Genomic DNA, 23,245 nt, shown 5'->3' on the forward strand with positions numbered 1-23,245 from the left:
GGATTGGGGATTCAATGATTGGTCTTATGCCCTCTATTGCTTCTTTAGTCAAGGGATATTGAGGTACACAAGGAACTGGTCCTTCCTTAGTCCTCACCCTGACTGGAGTAGTTGATTTCAATAAACCTATATCTGTGAAAGATTTTGACCAAAGATCCTTAGGGATATCGTCAGGTTTTGGATACATTGTAGCTAAGTCTCCCTCTGTACTGACTAAATCTAAGAACAGAAATGGAAATGCGGGAAACAACAAATTGGGAAAAAATCTTTATAACAAAAAACTCTGACAGAGGTCTAATTACTCAAATATACAAGGAGTTAAATCAATTGTATAAAAAATCAAGCCATTCCCCAATTGATAAATGGCCAAGAGACATGAATAGGCAATTTTCAGGTAAAGAAATCAAAAGTATCAATAAGCACATAAGAAAGTGTTCTAAATCTCTAATAATCAGAGAAATGCAAATCAAAACAACTCTGAGGTATCACCTCACACCTAGCAGATTGGTTAAAATGAAAGAAGGGGAGAGTAATGAATGCTGGAGGGGATGTGGCAAAATTGGGACATTAATGCATTGCTGGTGAAGTTGTGAACTGATCCAACCATTCTGAATGGCAATTTGGAACTATTCCCAAAGAGCTCTAAAAGACTGCCTGCCCTTTCATCCAGCTATAGCATTGTTGGGTTTGTACCCCAAAGAGATCATAGATAAAGAGACTTGTATGAAAATATTTATAGCTGTGCTTTTTGTGGTGGCAAAAAACTGGAAAAGGAGGGTATGTCCTTCAACTGGGGAATGGCTGAACAAATTGTGGTATATGCTAGTGATGGAATACTATTGTGCTAAAAGGAATAATAAACTGGAGGAATTCCATGTGAACTGGAAAGACCTCCAGGAACTCTTGCAGAGTGAAAGGAGCAGAGCCAGAAGAACATTGTACACAGAGACTGATATACTATGGTAAAATCAAATGTAATGGACTTCTGTACCAGCAGCAATGCAATGACACAGGACAGTTCTGAGGGATTTATGGTAAAGAATGCTACCCACATTCAGAGGAAGGACTGCAGGAGAGGAAACATATAAGAAAAACAACTGCTTGAAAGCATGGATTGAGGTGTCCATGATTGGGGATGTGGACTTGAAACTACCACACCAATGCAACTAACAACAATTTGGAAATAGGTCTTGATCAATGACACATGTTAAAACCAGTGGAAATGTTCATCGGCCATGGGTGGGAGTGCGGGGGGGTGAAGGGGAAAGTAGGAGCATGAATCATGTAACCATGTTAAAAATGAATATTAATAAATGGTTTAAAAAAAGAAATGGAAATGCTTTCAAAGATTCCTCTAGTAGATGTAAAGAGATGTCACCAGATTCAGTACATTGGATCATCACCCTTAATTTACACAGTTAATCTCTTCCTTAAAAGCTCATTGGGCATTCTGGCATACACAGAAATGCATGCTCCACAGATAAAGGACCTAGAATAATGGTTTTTTTAATTGTAATTTTGCTACTCTCTCTGGTTTACCTGTAGCACCTATTACTTCCATTGTACCAATAGCTCTCCAATTCTCAGGAAAATTTTGCAAAACTGATTTACTGATTCCAGTATCAACAAGAAGGTCATAAATCTGGTCCCTAATAGTTACAGACACATGTGGTTCTGTACTATTTAGTGGTTGGAATGTTTCAAACACAGGAGCTAACACAGTAATATCAGAAAAAGATCAGTCATTTCCTGTCTATCCAAATTAACATCTGCTTGAATTGCATGATATTCCCAGGATTTCACATCATTAACACCTGCCTCTGATTTTATACTACTCTGATTAGTCTTTTTCACCTCTAGTTTGGTATCATTGTCCTCATTTACAATCACCGTATCTTTATCCAATTTACATTATCCATTATTCTCCATTATTACACAGTTATTAGAATTTCCAACTATATTTACATAACAATTTTCCTTTTCTTCACAATCATTAACACTAATTTAATTATCATTAATTCCAATCACATAATCCACATTATCCACAAATACCTTAATGCACTCAATTTCATTAATTATTAATCCATTTTCCTCTGATTTTTCTAAAACTTTTGAACATTTTGATGGGTACATCTTCATAATGAACGTGCCCCTTTGTTCTGGTCACCTTTTTGTCTAGAAACCATATGACTGTAAATCGACCTATCACCCAATCTTACCCAGTCTTGCATTGTGCTAAGATTTGGGGCTTGTGCTCCCTGACAGCAAGCATTTTGACACACATTATTATTGTTTTGTCCATAACCATTATTTCCATTATTCTGGTTATTCCAGTTTCCTCTATATCCATTATTATTATACCCGTTATTATAATTACTGTTAATTTGTCTATTAAATTGACCCCTAAATTAGCAGTCCCTCACAAAGTGACCTATCCTGTTACAAAGAAAACACTTTTGTGGACCTCTTCTTCTATATTTGGGAGTGTAATGCTACTCTCTGGGCTGTACTGATCTTAGAGGTGCTATAGCCTTAACCATCTTGATCTCACTGTCCTTAGCTCAGTTATTGGCCTCTCTAAGTTGTTCCCTTAAGCTCTCTATTATTGAATATTTGTCATCTGCAACTTTCTCTTTATCTGCTGCATGGACATAGGTAGCTTTACGTCTTACCTATTCTAATGTCACTATCTCCTAGTCTGGGAAATACTCTTTGAAAAACTTCCTTATAGCTGCTATGGAATTATTGACAAAAATCCTCCTCACGTGAGCTATTGTTTCTTCTGCCATTATATATAACCCAAGGTGTGTCTCAGTAGCATCCATAATTCTATTCAGGAATCCAGCTGGTGTTTCTTCTGGATCCTGCTTTACTTTCTCGAATTTACCCCAAGCATTTGGTCTAAGAGAGGGTCTCTCCATAATCTCAATTACTGATTCTCTCACTTGCTTCAACATTCTATAATTCACAACTGAGTTCATATTCACCTCCTCATAATCTTCAGACCACAGTGTAAGATCTGGGCTAGTCCTAGTCTCCTCAATAAATTCTATTCATTTCCTTTTTGCAAGAAGTTCTAATAATAAATAGAAATTGGCATAATCCAGGCCATACATTTTTACAGCCCTTTTTAGCCCTTTGATCACTTCTACTGGTTTGTCAAAAAACCATGGAGTTCTCTTTTTTATTGCCTCTCTTTCGGCTGTGGAGAATTGTTTGTGTGATTTTAGGTGCACGACTACATCTGATAAAACATATGGGACGCCTCTTACTGGGAACGGATTGATTGGTGTTTTATTTGAATTAATTTATGCTGTTTCTTTCCCTAATTTCATTTGTTTAGATTTTTTGTTATTTATTTCATCTATATTCCCATCATTTTCTATGTATCCAGAACCATTAAAGACACAAGACTATTTGGTACCCATCTCATATTAATGCACAGCTCCATGGTATCTATTTTTGCTTGTATAACCCTTGGCATCTGTTTTAATTCAGAGTCTCTTGTTATCCATCTTAAAATCAGTTTAAACACACTTCTCACACAATAAAACAATCAACTCAATTCATATAAAACAAAATAACAAAATCCTAATACCAGTATATGGGCTATAATTGTTTGTACTGTTATGCCAATTACTGGCTTTATATAGTAAAAATCTAAATATATTTAACAGTACTTTGGTATGACATAAAATAATCCATTCGGTATTAGCATTATACATTCACAGAACACATACAAAATGGTATTCCCAATATCCCCCTTGATTATATTCTATGCTGCCAAACTTGTGTATTCGGCTGTGAAAATAGTGTTATTTACAGCCACTTTGGATAATATTAGTTTACACTTATAACAGAAAAATCACACAAAAAATAAAAATTTTCTATGACCACATATTTTTGGATTTTTAAATTGATACCTTTAAATTTTTAAATACCCTAATACCATGTGTCCCATGCACACCATGTGCTCTTGAATTAAATGCCCTGGTTCAGTATGTGGACAACTGCAAGCCTGCTACTCAAGCTGTGGTGGAACTCTTGAGTAGGATAGAATTCTGAGCTAATGGCTGGTAACTGTCGCACTGAAACACAGAAAACACAGACTACTCTCCCTCAGATCTATACACCTTAGTTCAAATACGAATAACTGTCTGGGGTGCCAAATGAAATAGGTAAATAAATTGAAATAGGTAAATAGGGAATAGCGTGTTAACTGAAGCAACTGGATGATCTTCCTGTGGATTGAATCAATAAATAAACACAGTGGGTAGATTGGATGGGTTTGGATGACAGTTAAGATAGTTAATACCAGGGAGTCAGCTAAGATATATAGTGGGTTCTCGAATATCAATGAGAATATCTGGGTAAGGAATTAACAAGGAGAGAGTATTATAGGTAAGATATTTAATAAACATTAGAATAGGAATGGAAGGGGAATGGGTAAACTAAACTATAGATCTTAGAGTCTCCACCCAAAAGTACAGGAGGGGAGAGAACTACACTAGCAGTTAACTAACAGCTGACTGCTGGTTAACAGGTTTAGCTGTGTGGATGTGAATCTCACATATAGGTCCAAGAGAGATGGTCTTCCAAGCTGTTCTCAAGAGTCTTGATGTTCAGCCAGTAATCCAATTAGGAGAGGGAGAGAAGATGATCTTAGTGTTCACCACTAAGCCAAATAAAACCTCTTCTGAACCTTCCTCCTTAATTGAGACACTTGAATGGAGATGGCAAATATAATCCACAACAAGGGAACACAGTTCCAAGGATTTCAGTGAGTCTCTATCTCCCACCATGCAGACATCAAGGAAAATCCAACTGACAGTCTCTCCAATGTTCTTGAATCTGCCTGCCAATCAATCTGCCTCTGCTAAGCTAAAATCCTATAATTCTTATAACATATCTCAGGGAGAAGTAAAGGAATGGGAGGAGAGAATTTTGAACTGTAAATTTTAGAAAATAAGTGTTAAAAATTGTTATTACATGTAATTTGGAAAAAAGTTTATGTTAAATAAAAAAGTTCTTTATAATTATTAATTCTGTTTTATATATACATTTTTCTCTAAATTTTTTAACTTACTAATAAAATACACTTGAAGTTTGTATCTCCAATTAGAAACATTTGGAAGTCAATCATTATATATATATACATATATAAAACTTCAAGTTAGTATTAATACACTTTAGAAATATAATACTTGGAGTATTTTGGATATTAATTTTAATTCTCACAATTGTAAGCACTCCAATCTCTATCTCCTATTAATTACTAGGCAAAATGAAATCTTTGAAAATGGTATCTCTTATTATTAAGTTGACTCAAGAACATAACTTCAATATGAACTATTAATTAAAAAGTACAGTTTCACAATTTTCATACATGATAGTCAAATATTCTCAAATAAAACTCACAGTTTATCATAAGCAAACTTCTATGTCTCCCCAATTTAGATTAGGAATGGACCTTTTTCTCAAACTTCATTATTTTAGCATTTTAAGACATATTGAATATAAGGCTGACAAGATCCTAGGACCCTGCCCAAATACAAAGTCCTAACAATTTTAAACATGAGGGCAACATAATAGGTGCTTGATAGTTTTTCCAAAAAAAATACTGTTATTCATTTTAAAGAAAAATATAAACAGTTAAGTATCTAACAGTTTACAAACATTTTTACCACATTCCTTAACATCTCAATCCATAATCTAACAGTATCCTGATTAAAAGAGAAGTTATGTATTTAATAATTTAATTGTAATACTGTCTGAGTATCATTTTTCAAGTTAACATCATTCCTGATATAATAGTTTACCAAAATTCACAGTACAAGAAAAATTTTAGAAATGCAATGATAATATACACTATTCTGTATATTTAAAACATGAAAAAAAAACTTATTGCCAGTCAGATGAAATCAGTTCAGTGGGGCGCATTCCCAACCCTATTGGAAAATCATTCATTTCATACTTTTGGCATTTTTATCTAATTATGCCTTTAACAAAAGTTTCTTTTCCAGTTTCTAAGTATATCACCATAATGCCAAATAAAGTACTAATTGATATTATTATTGTTAAAGGAATTTTCTTACTCTCTCCCTCTGTTTCTTTAAGAGACAGAAAAGAGGCAGGAACAGAAATGTTTCTGAGTAAGAGCAGGAAAGTGCTGGAGATTCTCTTACCTAGGAGATGAAGAAAGGATATAAGGAGCACCATTAAGAGTTTAGCAGGTGGAGAAGACTTCCTGGTTAAGATGACAGCAGAGTAAAAAGCAGCTGCTTAACCTCTCCTAACCAAAGCATATAGGACTCCTCAAGAAGACATAAAAACAAATCCAGAGGAATGAAGGGACCCCACAACAGGGCGCAGCATTGAAGGTACGTGGAATCGGGGCATTTCCATGCTATAAAGGGGTGAAACAGCTTTCACTAAAATATGCACTGAGCAATCACCTCCCCACATACACCACCTACAGGGCCAAAGCCAGCACACAAGAGTTAGAGCAAGTTTGGGGCACATATTAAGTCCTTGGTAGCTACCTGGGGTCACCAGGGCCTGCTCCTGAGAGCAGCAAGACTTAAGACCCCAAGAGGCTAAAGAATGCATGGACTTTGAACACAGACCCTGAGTGCAGGCACGGGTGCAGGCGCAGATGCAAGCACAGACACGGATGCTGAGAACAGGCGAGGACCTTAAGTGGGGACTCAGTGCAGAGGGGTGCACGACGGTGGAAGCAGCTATCTAAGACTGTTAAAGGAGCCTTAGGCAGAGGAACAAGCAAGGGGACCACCAGGAGGCTTGACCCTGAAAACAACTAGACCTGAGACCTCAGAAGCCTAAAGAGTGCAGAAAGACCCTGAGTGTGAGGATAAACCCGAGAGGGTGCAGGGCTAACAATGGCAAGCCAGGGACAAGAACCCAAAAGAGAAAGATCACCAAGAAGAAATCTGTAACACTAGACAACTTTTACACAGATAAAATCCAGACAACAGAGCAAACAGCAGAGGAGAACAAACAAGTAATCATATCCAAACGTTCCTAAGATAATGAAAACTGGTCACAAGCTATTAAAGAGTTCAAATCTGAGATGATGAGAAAGATGTAAGAGATTTGGCGAGAGAAGTGGGAAATAGCTCAAAAGGAAATCAACAGGTTAGGAGACAGAAACTCCCAATTGGAGAAAGAGGCCCCAAAATCAAACGAAATGGTAAGCAAATTGGAAACCAAAATCTGGCAAGAAAATAACAGTTTAAAAGGCAGAATTTCGCAAATGGAAAAAGTGAGGCAAGTAAATTGAAGACCAGAAATGACCAGATTGAAAAGGAAAACCAAAAGATTATAGCCCAAAACCAGTCCCTAAAGACTAGAATTGAGCAATTAGAAGCTAATGATCTCTCAAGACAGCAAAAACAAATAAAACAAAGTCAAAAGATTGATAAAATAGAAGGAAACATGAAATATCTCAATAAGAAAGTGACAGACCAAGAAAACTGGTCTAGAAGAGACAATCTGAGAATCATTGGTCTTCCTGAAAAAACAGAAATTAATAGAAATTTGGATTCCATACTAAAAAAAATTATTCAGCAAAATTGCCCTGAAATTCTACAACAAGAGGGCAATATAGACATTGAAAGTATCACCCTCTACACTAGACCCAGAAAAGATAACCCTCAGGAATATAATAGCCAAATTCAAGAGCTTCCAAGTAAAAGAAAAAAATTTTTCAAGAAGCCAGAAAGAGACAATTCAGATATCAAGGAGCACCAATCAGGATCACACAGGATCTGGCAGCCTCCACACTAAAAGACCACAAGGCTTGGAATATGACATTCAGAAAGGCAAGAGAACTGGGTTTACAACCAAGGATCACCTACCCATCAAAACTGACTATATTCTTCCAGGGGAAAGTTTGGGCATTCAATAAGATAGAAAATTTCCAAGCATTGGCACAGAAAAGACCAGGACTAAATGGAAAGTTCGATATCCAACCACAAAAATCAAGAGAAACATGAAAAGGTAAATAAGAAACAGAAGGGAAAGTAAGAAAACTCATATTTTTTTTAAATTTGCCTCTTTAAGGGCTTCAATAAGATATAATTATTGGTACTCCTATGCGGGGAAATGTTATGTATTATTCTCTGTAGTGAACTCTGTTCACCATTATAGCATTCACTATTATAATAATTAGAAGAATTATTCATAGGGAGAGGTTGGAATACCAAATGGTCTAAGATAATATGGGTGGGAAGGAAAAAAGGGGGATGAATAGTAGAGGACACTAAGAGAATCTTAAAGGAATAAGAAAAATAGGATATTCTATTACACACAAAGAGGGCATGGGAAGGAGAAGGGATGAATACTATTATAAGAAGGAGAGGAAGAGAGCATTAAAAGGTAATATTTACACCTTACTCTCAGTGTAATTAACCCTGAGAGGGAAGAATAGTTATATCCATTGGGATATAAAACTCTATCTAACCCTACTGAGAAAGTCAGAAGGGATAAACCAAGGGGAGCAAGGGAGTGCGAAGGTCAAAAAAGGGAGGGGAGAAGAAGGGGGAGGGAATTCATTAGGCCTTATAAATAAAAAGCAGGGAATAATAAGGGAGGGGGTAGAAAGGGAAGTAAATCAAGGGAGGGGACAAGGGTTACTGGCAGAAAGCAAATCACTGGTTTAAAAGAAAATAGTATAAGAAGAAGGGGTAGAACTAGGAGAGGATACCAAAATGTCAGCGAATACACAACTGATAATTATAACTCTGAATGTGAATGGGATGAACTAGCCCATAAAAAGGAAGCAAATAGCAGAGTGGATTAGAAACCAAAATCCTACCATATGTAGTCTACAAGAAACAAGAAATATGAGGCGTATGGACAGGATGGACATACACAGGTTTAAGGTAAAGGGCTTGAGCAAAATCCTTTGGGCCTCAAATGAGAAAAAGAGGACAGGAGTGGCAATTATGATTTCTGACAAAACCAAAGTAAAAATAGATATGATTTAAAAAGACAGGGAAGGTCATTACATCCTGATTAAAGGTAGTATAGACAATTAGGAAATAACACTGCTCAACATGTATGCACCAAATGGCATAGCAACCAGATTTGTAAAGGAGAAACTGGCAGATCTCAAGAAGGAAATAGATTGTAAAACCATACTAGTGGGAAATCTAAATATTTCTCTTTCAGATCTAGATAAATCAAACCAAAAAAATAAATAAGAAAGAGGTAAGAGAGATGAATGAAGTCCTAGAAAAATTAGATTTAATAGATATGTGGAGAAAAATAAATAGGAACAAAAAGGAGTACACCTTCTTTTCAGCTGCACATGGTACATTCACAAAGATTGACCATGTAATAGGGCATAGAAACATTGCAAACAAATGCAAAAGAGCAGATATAATAAATGTAACCTTCTCAGATCATAATGCAATAAAAACAATAATTTGTAAGGGCACCTGGATAGGCAAATCAAAAACTAATTGGAAATTAAATAATATGATTCTCCAAAACCAATTTGTCAAAGAAGGAATCATAGAAACAATCAACAATTACATTGAAGAGAATGACAATGAAGAGACATCCTACCAAACTCTGTGGGATACAGCCAAGGCAGCACTCAGGGGGAAATTTATATCCTTGAGTGCATATATTAACAAATTAGGGAGGGTAGAGATTAATGAATTGGGCATGCAACTCAAAAAATTAGAAAGCAAACAAATTAAAAACCCCCAGATGAAAACTAAATTAGAAATACTAAAAATCAAAGGAGAAATTAATAAAATCAAAAGTAAAAGAACTATTGAATTAATAAGTAAGACTAGAAGCTGGTATTTTGAGAAAACAGATAAAATAGACAAAGTACTAGTCAATCTAATAAAAAAAGGAAAGAAGAAAACCAAATTGATAGTATCAAAGATGAAAAGGGAGACCTCACCTCTAATGAAGGGGAAATTAAGGCAATCATTAAAAAATATTTTGCCCAATTATATGCCAATAAATATAGCAATCTAGGAGCTGTGGTTGAATATTTACAATACAAATTGCCTAGATAAACAGCAGAAGAAATAGAATACCTAAATAATCCCATATCAGAAATAAAAATTGAACAAGCCATCAAAGAACTCCCTAAGAAAAAATTGCCAGGGCCTGATGGATTCACAAGTGAATTCTATCAGACATTCAAAGGGCAACTAATTCCAATACTATACAAATTATTTGATATGATAAGCAAAGAAGGAGTCCTACCAAATTCCTTTTATGACACAAATGTGGTACTGATTCCAAAGCCAGGTAGATGGAAAACAGAGAAAGAAAACTACAGGTCAATCTCCCTAATGAACATAGATGCCAAAATTTTAAATAGAATATTAGCAAAGAGACTCCAGCAAGTGATCAAGAGGATCATCTATCATGATCAGGTGGGATTTATACCAGGAATGCAAGGATGGTTCAACATTAGGAAAACCATTCACTTAATTGACCATATCAACAATCTAACAAACAAAAATCACATGATTATCTCAATAGATGCTGAAAAAGCCTTTGACAAAAAAATCTTTATAAAAAAAACTGTGACAGGGTTATAATTACTCAAATAGACAAGGAGTTAAATCAATTGTATAAAAAATCAAGCCATTCCCCAATTGATAAATGGGCAAGAGACATGAATAGGCAATTTTCAGATAAAGAAATCAAACCTATCAATAAGCACATGAGAAAGTGTTCTAAATCTCTAATAATCAGAGAAATGCAAATCAAAATAATTCTAAGGTATCACCTCACACCTCTCAGATTGGCTAAAATGAAAGAAGGGGAGAGTAATGAATGCTGGAGGGGATGTGGCAAAACTGGGACATTAATGCATTGCTGGTTGAGTTGTGAACTGATCCAACCATTGTGAATGGCAATTTGGAACTATGCTCAAAGGGCTATAAAAGAATGCCTGCCCTTTGATCCAGACATGCCATTGTTGGGTTTGTACCTCAAAAAGATCATAGATAAACAGACTTATATGAAAATATTCATAGCCGTGCTTTTTGTGGTGGCAAAAAACTGGAAAATGAGGGTATGTCCTTCAATTGGGGAATTGTGGAAAATATATGTAAGGTAATGGGGTCACCAGGGATATTATAAATAAACTAAGTGGTTTGTGGGAACACACACACTGGGATTTATGAGAGACTGGACCAGGATGGAAAGACCTGAGTTTCTGGATTCCCACAGGAATGGCAGTTGATCTTAACTGTCACTCAGCTTCCCCTAGGCCAGAGCCTAGAAACAGGCTGACAAGGTAAAAGGGACTTAACAGATTTAATTATATTTGACTAAAAGGTGGCAAAGGGATTTCTATACTTAAAATCTAAAGGATAAAACCACAGGGCAATGGGAGGACTTATTCTACTCTTATCTAAGTGATCTAAACTAACAGGGCACAAGGAGCTGTAAATGAAGTCTCTGGGTGACTGCCTCAGACCTGGAACCTGCCAGGCTTGAGTACAGCTGGGGCTTTATGGCTTTGGGATTCTCACTGCAATCCACTGATGATCTCTGGATGTCAGGAGTCAAGGTTGTCTCAGGAACCAAGTAGGGAGGGATTGCTTGAAACACTGTCCACCAGATCTCAAACTTCTCCTTCTTCCTTTGGCACTGTAGATCTTGTCCTCTTTGCTAGATGCCACACCACACAAGATCCCAGGGGAAATCAGGATGCAGGGTCCTTTACTCTGAGGTCTCCCAGGGCTCACCACAGTTTGTGTTAACTCCAATGGAGTCCCTTCTCAGAGCACAAGTCACTTCTTCCTGCTCCTTCATTCCAATCTGGAATTCCCAGCTCCAGCTCCTTCCTGCTATGTACAACTCAATTCCTAATCATTAGCTAATCTAATCTTCCTCACAAAAGAATGGCTGAACAAGTTGTGGTATATGCTGGTGATGGAATACTATTGTGCTCAAAGGAATAATAAACTGGAGGAATTCCATGTGAACTGGAAAGACCTCCAGGAATTGATGCAGATTGAAAGGAGCAGAGCCAGAAGAACATTGTACACATTGACCAGTACACTGTGGTAAAATAGAATGTAATGGACTTCTGTACTAGCAGCAATGCAATGACCCAGGACAATTCTGAGGGACTTATGGAAAAGAACTCTACCCACATTCAGAGGAACAACAACAGGAGTGGAAACAGAAGAAAAACAACTGCTTGAACACATGGGTTGAGGCAACATGATTGGGGATGTAGACTCGAAACTACCACATCAACAATTTGGAAATAGGTCTTGATCAATGACACATGTTAAAATCAGTGAAAATACGCATCAGCCATGGGTGGGGGAGCTTGGGGGGTGAAGGGGAAAGTAAGAGCATGAATTATGTAACCATGTTAACTTTTCTAAAAAACAAATATTAATGTTTTAAAAAAGAGAGGAAGAATATTTCTAAGGTCTTTTTAATGAAAGATTGTAAACGATACACTGATATTGTAAATAAAGTATAAACACTGGGACTCACTCTTCCAAGCTGCATTCTGACTGTCAAAAAAAAAAAGTTTAGGAGGTGGAGGCAGCTGGGTAGCTCAGTGGATTGAGAGCCAGGCCCAGAGACAGGAGGTCCGAGGTTCAAATCTGACCTCAGCCACTTCCCACCTGTGTGACCCTGGCCAAGTCACTTAACCCCCATTGCCTAGCCCTTACCACTCTTCTGCCTTGAAGCCAATACACAGTATTGAATCCAATACACAATATTGACTCCAAGATAGAAGGTAAGGGTTTTAAAAAAAGAGTTTAGGTACTCTTTTTCTCTGGATTACCTAGAGAGCAGGAGCTCTGTCTGTGTTTCTGTGATTGGCCATTTTTCTACTGGCAGTTGGAATTAGAAACCAGATTTAAGGAGGTTGTTGGTGATGAAGGTTTATTGATTAACTTAGGTAGATAGTGAAATATAATTTTAGATATACAATGTAGAGAAGTTAGGCCTGAGCCTGGCTCAGGCAGAAGAACCTGCCCTTGAAGGCAGTTAGAACAGGGTTTTTTAGAAATTTTGGTTAGGATTAGGATTTTAGGTATAGATATAACATATAAAAGGAATAATCTCACCTTCCTCCTTCCTATTTCCTATCTGTTTTGTGTTTTACCAAATTTCTCTCCTCACCTTTCTCAAACTCCTGCTAAAAATTTAACCCTCAACATTACCAATATTATTATATGTCTTCCCAGAATTTACTGTGTAGGCAAAGAGATAAGAAGCTGGGGGTGGAGTAGAGTGGAGTAAATGAATAAATAATGATCTAAATAGGGTTAAGGTTTTTGGAGACATAAAATGGCATTTAGTTCTTATACTAACCTTCAAATCAAGCCAGTTACTATATATGTTCTTCTCACAAATTGTGAAATCATGACCAAGTGGGGCCAGAGGAACAAAATGTCCCACTTTCACCAGAACTTCATCATAATTAGACTTCATTGCAAAGTTCATGATATCATATGTAGCCACAGGATTCTTTTCCTCATCCAAAACCACATGGTCCCCAGCAGTGTTGTTAAAGTCAATGTTCCTCAGGGATAAGTGAAGCTAAATGGGAAGAGAATTTAGTCATGTCTCCCATTAATAGACTTTGGAAACAGCAACAAGATCAATGGGCCAGGAAAGAAACATAGTCTCATCTGTTTATTTGTTCATTAATTCAACAAATATTTTCTTAGCACATCTTCTAGACCAGTGATGGGCAAACTGTGGCCAGTAGGGCAGATGTGGCCCCTTGAAATGTTCTATCAAACCCTGCAACATTATTCCTAATCTGATGAATACAATGAGTAGGACATAATACAATGAAACTTCGAAAGAGTTGCCTTAGAAACAGACTAGCAGATGAGCATTTCCTTTCCTTTGACCCCCTCTTTAAAAAGTTTGCTCATCACTGCTCTAGACAATGAAACAGTGTAGATATGGAAGTCTGAACATTGTGTTAGTTACAGAGTTTAAAATTTCTGATCTTCATTAGGATTCTTATAAGATTGGTAAAGAATGGAGTTGCTACCACTCCTCTCATAGAGCCCTGAATACATTAAATGCTCACTAAGGAGTTTTGTGAGATAATCTATGTAAAGTATTTTGCAAACCTTAAAGAACTATAAAAATATTAGCTACCACTACTATTATTTTTAAGTGGGATTAAATTAAATAAAAATACATCCCAGCAAGAATCAATCATCCATGCATTTGTCAATATTGATGGGGTTCAGGATGGCCAAAGGGGAACCTGGTTGAACTTTTCTTATTATAAGTCCTTGATAATCTCTATTCTCCCATTCTGATTCCTACATCAAATAATGCCTAGCAGTCCTGTCTCTCAGTACTGTGAAATGTGGGCTTCTGAGTTCATTCAACTTATGATGTCGAAGAGGCACTAAGAAGCAATAATTCAAGCTATAAATACTTATTCAGGGTTGATATACATGAAAAATGTGTTCATATAGTGATTCAAGGAGGATTTTTTCTAGAATAGAGCCTAGAGCTCCTGAGTTCCATTTGTGATAGTCAAAACTACCACACTTCTCTTATTAGAGTGGTGTTGTGTTGTGACCAAGAGGTTGACCAGAAACATTACCATTCTGTATGTACAATTCCAAATTATTTAGTTTTATCTGCAATAATCTTAACATCTGCTTAGTTTCAGAATACCTCAAACACCAGGTCACTATGATCTTAAAACAATACATAATATGGAAGAACATCCACCTTAACTTATACACTAAATAACCAGTAAGGATCAGGATTGGCATATGAGATAACAAATCCAGGATATTAATGGTTAAAATAGGTTGTGCTATTTCAACATCCATCATCCCCCTAAAATACCTGGGTATGATTTTGAACCACAGGTAAGGGAGAGCCAAAACCAATTGCCACAGTGTCAAGAGGACATGATCAATCCAATCTTCAAATAACGTTATTCCCATCATTGCCCAAAGTGACCAACCGTATACAAAATCAGTCTTATTATTAGTCACAATTACTGACTAATAACAATTAATCAAACAATCACAAATACAATTACAATCAAGTACAAACAACAGAGAACAAAACACAAAAAAAATTTATACAAATCCCGTTCTCTGGGGCTACTCTAGGTCTAATAGTATTTTGCCTACCCACAGAAATTTTATGAATGACCTGGGGTGGGGGCTGAGAAGCACTGAGCAGTTCACCACTGGTTGAGAACTTTCAGCTCACACCCAATGGCTAAACTCCCTCTCGGAATGTCTGGATCCCCTCAGCTTCCTGTGTGTTTCTAACAGCCCAAGAGTACACTTCCTGTCTGTCTTTCTCATCCGGCCATCTGGGAGTGACAAACTGTAAAAAGAGTGGGGGACACCAGGGATGTAAATGTGTCCTAATGGTTTGTGGGTACACACACTGGGTTGAAGAAGAGACAGAACCAGCCAGGATAGGGAGACCAAGAATCAAGAATGGCAGTTATCCCCAACTGTCACCCTAGGCCAGAGTCATTGGAACCAACAGGCAAAGTAAAGGTTTTTAACAGTTTTAATTATGATTTACTAATAAAGGTGGGATAGGGGATTCTATACTTAAAACTCTAAAGGGCAAATCACAAGGGCAAGGGGAGGACCTGTCTACTCTAACTCTAATTGACCTAGGCTAGGAAGGGCTCACGGAGCAGTTCTAGAGTCTCTGGGAAGGCTGCTTCAAACCTGGTTCCAGCCAGGTTTGACTAGAACAGCTAAAGGGCCTGAGGTTGGCTTTGAGGGTTCTCATGGTGATCCACAGATGATCACAGGATGCCAAAAGCCAAGGTGGTCCAAGGTACCCAAGTAGAGAGAGTGTGCTTGAGATGCTGTCCACCAGATCCCAAACCCCTCCTCCACTTGGTTGCAGTTCTGCAGGTCTTGTCCACTTGCTAGAAGCCACCACCACTCGGGATCCCAGGGAATCAGGATGCAGGGTGTCCTTAATTCTGAGATCTCCCAGGGCTAGCAACAGTTTGTGCCAACCACTAATGGAGTCTCTCTCAGAGCACAAGCCCTACTTCCTGCTCCTTCATTCCATCTTGGAATCCTCCAGTCCTTCCTGCTAGGTCCATAGAAACTATATGTAACTAATCCTACATAATCTTCCTCACAACAGTTGGACTGAGGGGAGTAAAGCAGACACGTGGTCAAATGTGTCCCTTTATTTGGACTAACTATGATTTTTTTCTAACAAGGTAATATTATCCTATTAGACTTCTCTAGTAAATAGTTCTAATAAGTTATTAGAATAGGAAGTTCATGTTTTTTTTAAGTTTCACTAATTTTTTTAAGGCAATGACAGTGAAGTATTTTTAAGTGGGAATCACACCAAACTTCAATGAGTCCTCAGATTAGGTCTGAGGAAGTGAATGAGGTTCTTCTAAAATATGATTTTTAAAACTTTTTTGTATCATAGTCCTCTATGTAGATTGGTGAAACCTCTGGATCACTTCTCAGAAATTTTGGTTCCTTTGTTTTTAATTTGTAATAGAAATTCTAAGTTTCAATGAAAAGTTAGTGGAAATAAGGATATAATTTTTTCTACCCAAGGATATAATTTTTTCTGCCCAAGTATGCAGTTCCTCTGAAATCTATCTTTGGGCTCATTGGGGGAGAGGAGCAGTGCATATCGCTAGAATCCAGGTAAAAAGCTCATTATATAAAATATGTTACAGGAAAAGTTAAGATGTGTAAGTTTGCAAATGGACAGCTCTGCTTACACATCTTAACTTTTCCTATAACAAATAAGAACCCTAATTCGTCATGTGATTAATGGTGAGGCGGCTGTTACTTCTTACAAAGATGAGTAATTTCATGGTAGCCTATGTTTCATGTACATCAATGGGCTGTTACTGAGAAAGAATTCTGTATAAGGCTCCATCCTAAAATACATTGAATGAGAAAAAGGAGAATTAGTCTAAGAAACTGTAATTAATGTTTTAAAGGGAAGACATTTAGGTGTCATCATTTTCCTACATCTAACAGTTTGGTCACTGTTTTTAACAACCACTTTGACATGCATTCTATATTATTCAGCATACCCTCCTAGGAACTAGATTTCAGAAAATATTCCTATACCTCTGAGGAGAAAAGTCAGCTCTTCTGGAAGAAAGGAATCAGAACAATGCTAAGACCTCAGTATGGTGATGTATTCATAAAACTATTCCTGAACAAACTCTTAAGACTTCAGAGGGAAACCAAAATAAGAAAACTAAGCAAACCAAGGAATGAGCCTGTGAGCCTAAGGATGCAAATGGGCATTCACTTCAAGAGGAGGATTGATTACCTGCCAGTGTTGAGGTGACAGGCACCTTTCATCTCTCACAGATTCCACTTCTGGTCTCATCTGCAGCATTTCATGAAGAGCCCAGGCCACAGCATATATAGCACTGTAGACAAAGTAACTGAGGCTCAACATGGTCATGTCAAAGTAATGCAAAGGCAGCATCTCTAAGGAAGCATTCAGGGGACAGTCCTCTTGCTCCAGTTTAGCTGGCTCATCTGGACACTCAAATGCTGAGACCCAGAAACTCTTAAGGAAAATGTCCCTTGGGTATTTGACAGGAGTGACTGTCTTGAGAAATTCTTTGAAACCAGGAATCTCACTTGTCTGATGTGAAAATATTAGAGCCCCAAGAAAAGTATCACCATCTTTGTTGTGTGGTCTCATAGTAACATCCCAGTGTGATGTAATAATCCAGACCTATAAACACAGATGCACAAATCTTAAATAGAATAATAACAAAAAGACTCCAGCAAGTGATGAAGAGGGTTATTCATTATGATCAGGTGGGATTTATAACAGGAATGCAGGGATGGTTCAATATTAGGAAAACCATTCACATAGTTGACCATATCAAAAAGGAAACCAACACAAATCACATGATTATCTCAATAGATGCAGAAAAAGCCTATGACAAAATACAACACCCATTCCTATTGAAAACACTAGAAAGTATAGGAATAGAAGGGCCTTTCCTAAAAATAATAAATAGTATATATGTAAAACCATCAGCAAGCATTATCTGCAATGGGGATAAATTAGAAGCCTACCCAATAAGATCAGGAGTGAAACAAGGATGCCCAGTATCACCTCTATTATTTAACATTGTATTAGAAACACTAACAGTAGCAATTAGAGAAGAAAAAGAAATTGAAGATATTAAAATGGGCAATGAGGAGACCAAGCAATCACTCTTTGCAGAGGATATGATGGTCTACTTAAAGAATCCCAGAGAATCAAGTAAAAAGCTAGTGGAAATAATCAATAACTTGAGCAAAGTTGCAGGATACAAAATAAATGCACATAAATCATCAGCATTTCTATATATTTCCAACACATCATAACAGCAAGAGTTAGAAAGAGAATTGCCATTTAAAATCACCCTAGAAAATATAAAATACTGAGGAATCTATCTGCCAAGATGTAGACAGGAATGATACGAACACAACTATGAAACACTTTCCACACAATTAAAACTAAATCTAAACAATTGGAAAAACATTAATTGCTCAAAGTTAGGACAAGCTAACACAATAAAAATGACCATTCTACCCAAATTAATCTATTTATTTAGTGCCATACCTATCAAACTACCAAAAAACTTTTTACTGAATTAGAAAAAAACTATAACAAAGTTCATTTGGAAGAACAAAAGATCAAGAATATTAAGGGAAATAATGAAAAACTGTGAAGGAAGGTGGGTTAGCAGTACAAGATCTTAAACTGTACTATAAAGCAGTGGTCATCAAAACAATATGGTACTGGCTAAGAGGCAGAAGGGAGAATCAATGGAATAGACTTGGGATAAGTGACCTCAGTAAGACAGTCTATGATAAACCCAAAGAGCCCAGCTTTGGGGACAAAAATCCATTATTTGAAAAAACTTCTGGGACAATTGGAAAACAATATGGAACTGATTAGGTTTAGATCAGCATCTCACACCCTACACTAAGATAAATTTAGAATGGGTGGATGACTTGAATATAAAGAAGGAAACCATAAGCAAATTAGGAGAACACAGAATAGTATATTTGTCAGATGTTTGGGAAAGGAAAGATTTTAAGACAAAGCAAGAGCTCGAAAAAATTAAAAAATGTACAATGAATAATTTTGATTACATTAAATTAAAAAGGTTTTGTACAAACAAAACCAATGCAACCAAAATTAGAAGGGAAGTAACAAATTGGGGGGGATCTTTATAACAAAAACCTCTGACAAAGGTCTAATTACTCAAATTTATAAGGAGCTAAATCAATTGCACAAAAAATCATACCATTCCCCAATTGATAAATGGGCAAGGGATATAAATAGGCAATTTTCAAATAAAGAAATCAAAACTATCAATAAGCACATGAAAAAGTGCTCTAAATCTCTAGTAATTAGAGAAATGCAAATCAAAACAACTCTAAGGTATCACCTCACACCTCTCAGATTGGCTAAAATGAAAGAAGGGAAGAGTAATGAATGTTGGAGAGGATGTGGCAAAATTGGGACATTAATGCATTGCTGGTGCAGTTGTGAATTGATCCAGCCATTCTGGATGGCAATTTGGAACTGTGCCCAAAGAGCCCTAAAAGACTGCCTGCCCTTTGATGCAGTCATGCCACTACTGGGTTTTTACCCCAAAGACATCATTAGGAAAAAGACTTGTACAAAAATATTTATAGCCACTCTTTGTGGTGGCAAAAACCTGAAAAATGAGGTTATGCCCTTCAATTGGGGAATGGCTGAACAAATTGTGGTATCTCTTGGTGGTGGAATACTATTGTGCTAAAAGGAATAATGAACTGGAGGAATGTGAACTGAAATGACCTCCAGGAATTAATGCAGAGTGTAATGTATAGAAAATGGTCATCCATTTTTGCAGGTTCAAAAGAGCAGTTTGCTCCTTTAGAATACAGAACCTGGCAAGCAATCCCCGGGCATGTGCCAATTTGGCAGTTGAGAAAGGAGTATACATTGAGGAGCACAAACCCCCTCAGGGTTCACTTCTTCTCAGCCTTTCCAGGGGGATGGGAGGGAAGTGAGAAGGCTCAGGGTGGAGGTTAGTTTCAATAGGCAGGAAGGTTTATCCATTGACAATTCAATTTATTGACCATCCTCTGATAATATTTTCTGTTAGATTCAAAGATTTATCTACCTATAATCCCTGTATATCCTGACACTAATCTGGATTTGTAGAGACCCTCAAGGTCTTCAAATACCAGCACCTAGGCCATTTTATCCATAACCTGGATACTTAGCTATCCTTAGCTTAGATCTACAGGGGTACCTTTCCTACTCTCCCATTTCCTTTACCTTCCCTTAGTTATTAATTAAATACTTGTTACAATCATCATAACAGTGTCATCAGTTTATAGCCTACCTTTGAGAAAATATTCCCAATTCAGAACATTGTCATCAATCTTAATTGGCTGAGCAGAGTTAAAAGAAGAATGGCGATGAGAGAAGACACAATCACAGACCTCTGAGTGAGTGTTATTAATAGAATTGCTATGCCTCTCCTCATCTGACAGGCTCTGCTGGACTGAGCCTACCAGTTGTCTCCTTTCCACAGCTGCCCAGGCAGGGAACCACTGAGAAGTTGTGTGTATTGTCAACTTCTCTAGTTCCTCAAACCTGGGGTTGGTCTGAATGATGATATGGGCTATTGGTGCACTGATTGGATAACACTATGAGTCTGACTGTGTGACTATCTTCCCCTAAACCAATGGCTTTAGATATATTCACCACTCATGAAAATTACTTCAATCTTTGACTTGATAACAAACAATTATGTTTAATTCCAGCTTAATAGGGTTAGGAACAAGGGAAAGGATGGAGGATCTGGGAATGCTATTGCTAATTATCTAAGTAGATGATCAAAGCTATAGAGTCTGTTGGATCAGGCAGAGGCTGGAGATTCTTCACCCTCTCACTATCTCTGGCTTGACTTGGCTGAAGCCAAGCCAAAGAATAGGGAAGGCTGTAGATGATCTTCTTGAATGATGGTAGCACTGCTCTCTCTCAACTCTATTGATGGTAGATATAATAGCTCTCTAGGTCTCTCAGGCAAGACAGTTGAATTGCAGATATAGAGCCTCCCCTCCCTCTCTTGAACCTCCCATCTCCCAAGTTTGCTCCAGAATGAGCCGTCTTGTGCTGTGCATCATGGGTATTTAAGAGTTGGCTCCAACTGACTTTTGGCCCTGGCTCACGGCACCTGGGTACATTCCAAGGTCGTCAACTGACAATCTTGTTGCTCAAAGTGGTGTCCATCTTGTCTCAGAAAGTCATTATAATGGCAGTTTAATTCAACCTAGGGCTTGGCTTACTAGGATTAGATCTCAAGAAGTGATTTGTGTCCACATGAGGCAGGCCTTCCTGGTTCACTCTATTCCTGGTTGCTAAGGCTGATAAGACCTTAAGGTTCTGCTGCCAGCTGGAAACTAGCAGAAGCAACAACTGATTCCAGCTTCACTATCAGGGCAGCTATTTCAACTTCAGGTGGATTTATAGACCACTGGTCCTCAAATATTGGCTTAATTATATTCCTTAGCAGCAAGACGGTTTATATTAACCCACTATCATAACAGATCCCAGTACCACCATAACAAAAGTGAAAGGAGCAGAAGCAGGAGAACATTATACACAGAGACAGATACACTGTGGTAAAATCAAATGTAATGGACTTCTCTTCTAGCAACAATGCAATGATCCAGGACAACTATGAGGGACCTATAAGAAAGAATGCTATTTACATTCAGAGGAAGAACTGTAGGAGTAGAAACACAGAAGAAAAACAACTGCTTGATCACATAGGAGGATGGGGATATAATTAGGGATATTGACTCAAAATGCACAACCTAGCGGAAATATCAAAAATATGGAAAGAGGTCTTGATCAATGACACATGTAAAACCCAGTGGAATCGTGCGCTGGCTATGGGAGGGGGTGGGAGGAGAGGAGGAATAGAACATGAATCCTATAACCATGAAAAAATGACCTAAATTACTTAATTAATTAAAAACCTTAAAATTTATAAAAGGAAAAAATAATAATCCAGACCTTCCAAAGTGAAAATGTAGGCGGCTGAGAATATCTCAGGATCATCAGGGAGTCTGTGTCACCATGGATGATGATCACTTTGGCTGATGATGCCATGATCCTGGGCATGAAAGCCACCTGGGATTCTTCATGGCGTCTCTCACTCACAGGGATCTTCTCAATGAAGGCAACACAGGCTTTATTCCTTCTCATCTCTTCTTGCATGTCCAATAAGAAATTCTCACCTCTCATGTCATCTGGGACAATGAGACCCACCCAGGTCCAGCCAAAATGCAGTAGAATCTGGACAATACCCAGATGCAGGGAGGAATCCTGAGGGGCCATCTGGTAGAAAGAAGGAAACTGGCCTTTGTCACTCAGGGCAGGATCAAATGGGCCATAGCTTAACTGGAAGGGAAAGAAATATGGGTCTCTTTGGTCTATATGGAAGTAGTGCTGGTGCATACCAACAAATTTCAATATATTATTCAATTTTCCTAGCTTCATTAGGGGAAAAATAGATTTGACTGCCATGTGTCCAATTTGGGTCACCTGAAGATTAGGTTATTTGAAAGAAAATGACAAGAAGACAGAGTACTCTAATGCTACTCTCTATCCCTGAATCCTCCATGACCTCTCTCCAAAAAAGCTGGGTATTTCTTCTCGCATCCTTAGGTGTGGCCCCAAATAAAGTTCCCAGGGTTGTTGTACACATAATATAAGACAATGTTTTAAATTGTCTTGCATAACTTAAAATACTATATAACTGCTAGTTATTATTTAAATAATACTTGAAATGATTTCACTTATATGCAAAATTGATGACTCATTTCTAAATAATTTATTGCAATAGGGACCATGCTTATTCAATCATTGGGGTAAAGAAGTTGCTTATTCCAATGCAGATCAATATCTTCTACGAAATCAACACCTAGGTTTATAATGACCTAGAGCAGTGATGGGCAAAGTTTTTAAAGAGGAGACCAAAGTAAAGGAAATGCTCATCTGTCATCTGTTTCTAAGGCAACTCTTTCTAAATTTCATCGTATACTATCTTACTCATTGTATTCGTCAGATTAGGAATAATGTCACCTAGCAGGATAGAATATTTCAGGGGGCCCGCATCTGGCTCAAAGGCCATAGTTTGTCCATCACTGGCCTAGAGTATTAAGAGATTAAATGA

At 37.5% G+C, this 23,245-nt stretch overlaps 1 protein-coding gene across 1 annotated transcript in view; it reads right to left on the bottom strand.

Moving 5' to 3' along the window:
• LOC123240742 (vomeronasal type-2 receptor 26-like) overlaps window positions 1–23,245 on the bottom strand; it is a 58,300-nt gene that overhangs the window by 33,001 nt on the left and 2,054 nt on the right. The window contains exons 3-5 of the mRNA XM_044668454.1: window positions 22,084–22,470; window positions 17,320–17,736; window positions 13,348–13,575 (exon numbers count right to left, since the gene is read on the bottom strand). Coding sequence (XP_044524389.1) covers window positions 13,348–13,575; window positions 17,320–17,736; window positions 22,084–22,470 — 1,032 coding nt within the window. The remainder of the gene's footprint in view (window positions 1–13,347; window positions 13,576–17,319; window positions 17,737–22,083; window positions 22,471–23,245) is intronic.

Source organism: Gracilinanus agilis, chromosome 3 (assembly GCF_016433145.1).
Source record: "Gracilinanus agilis isolate LMUSP501 chromosome 3, AgileGrace, whole genome shotgun sequence".
Taxonomy (NCBI): domain Eukaryota; kingdom Metazoa; phylum Chordata; class Mammalia; order Didelphimorphia; family Didelphidae; genus Gracilinanus; species Gracilinanus agilis.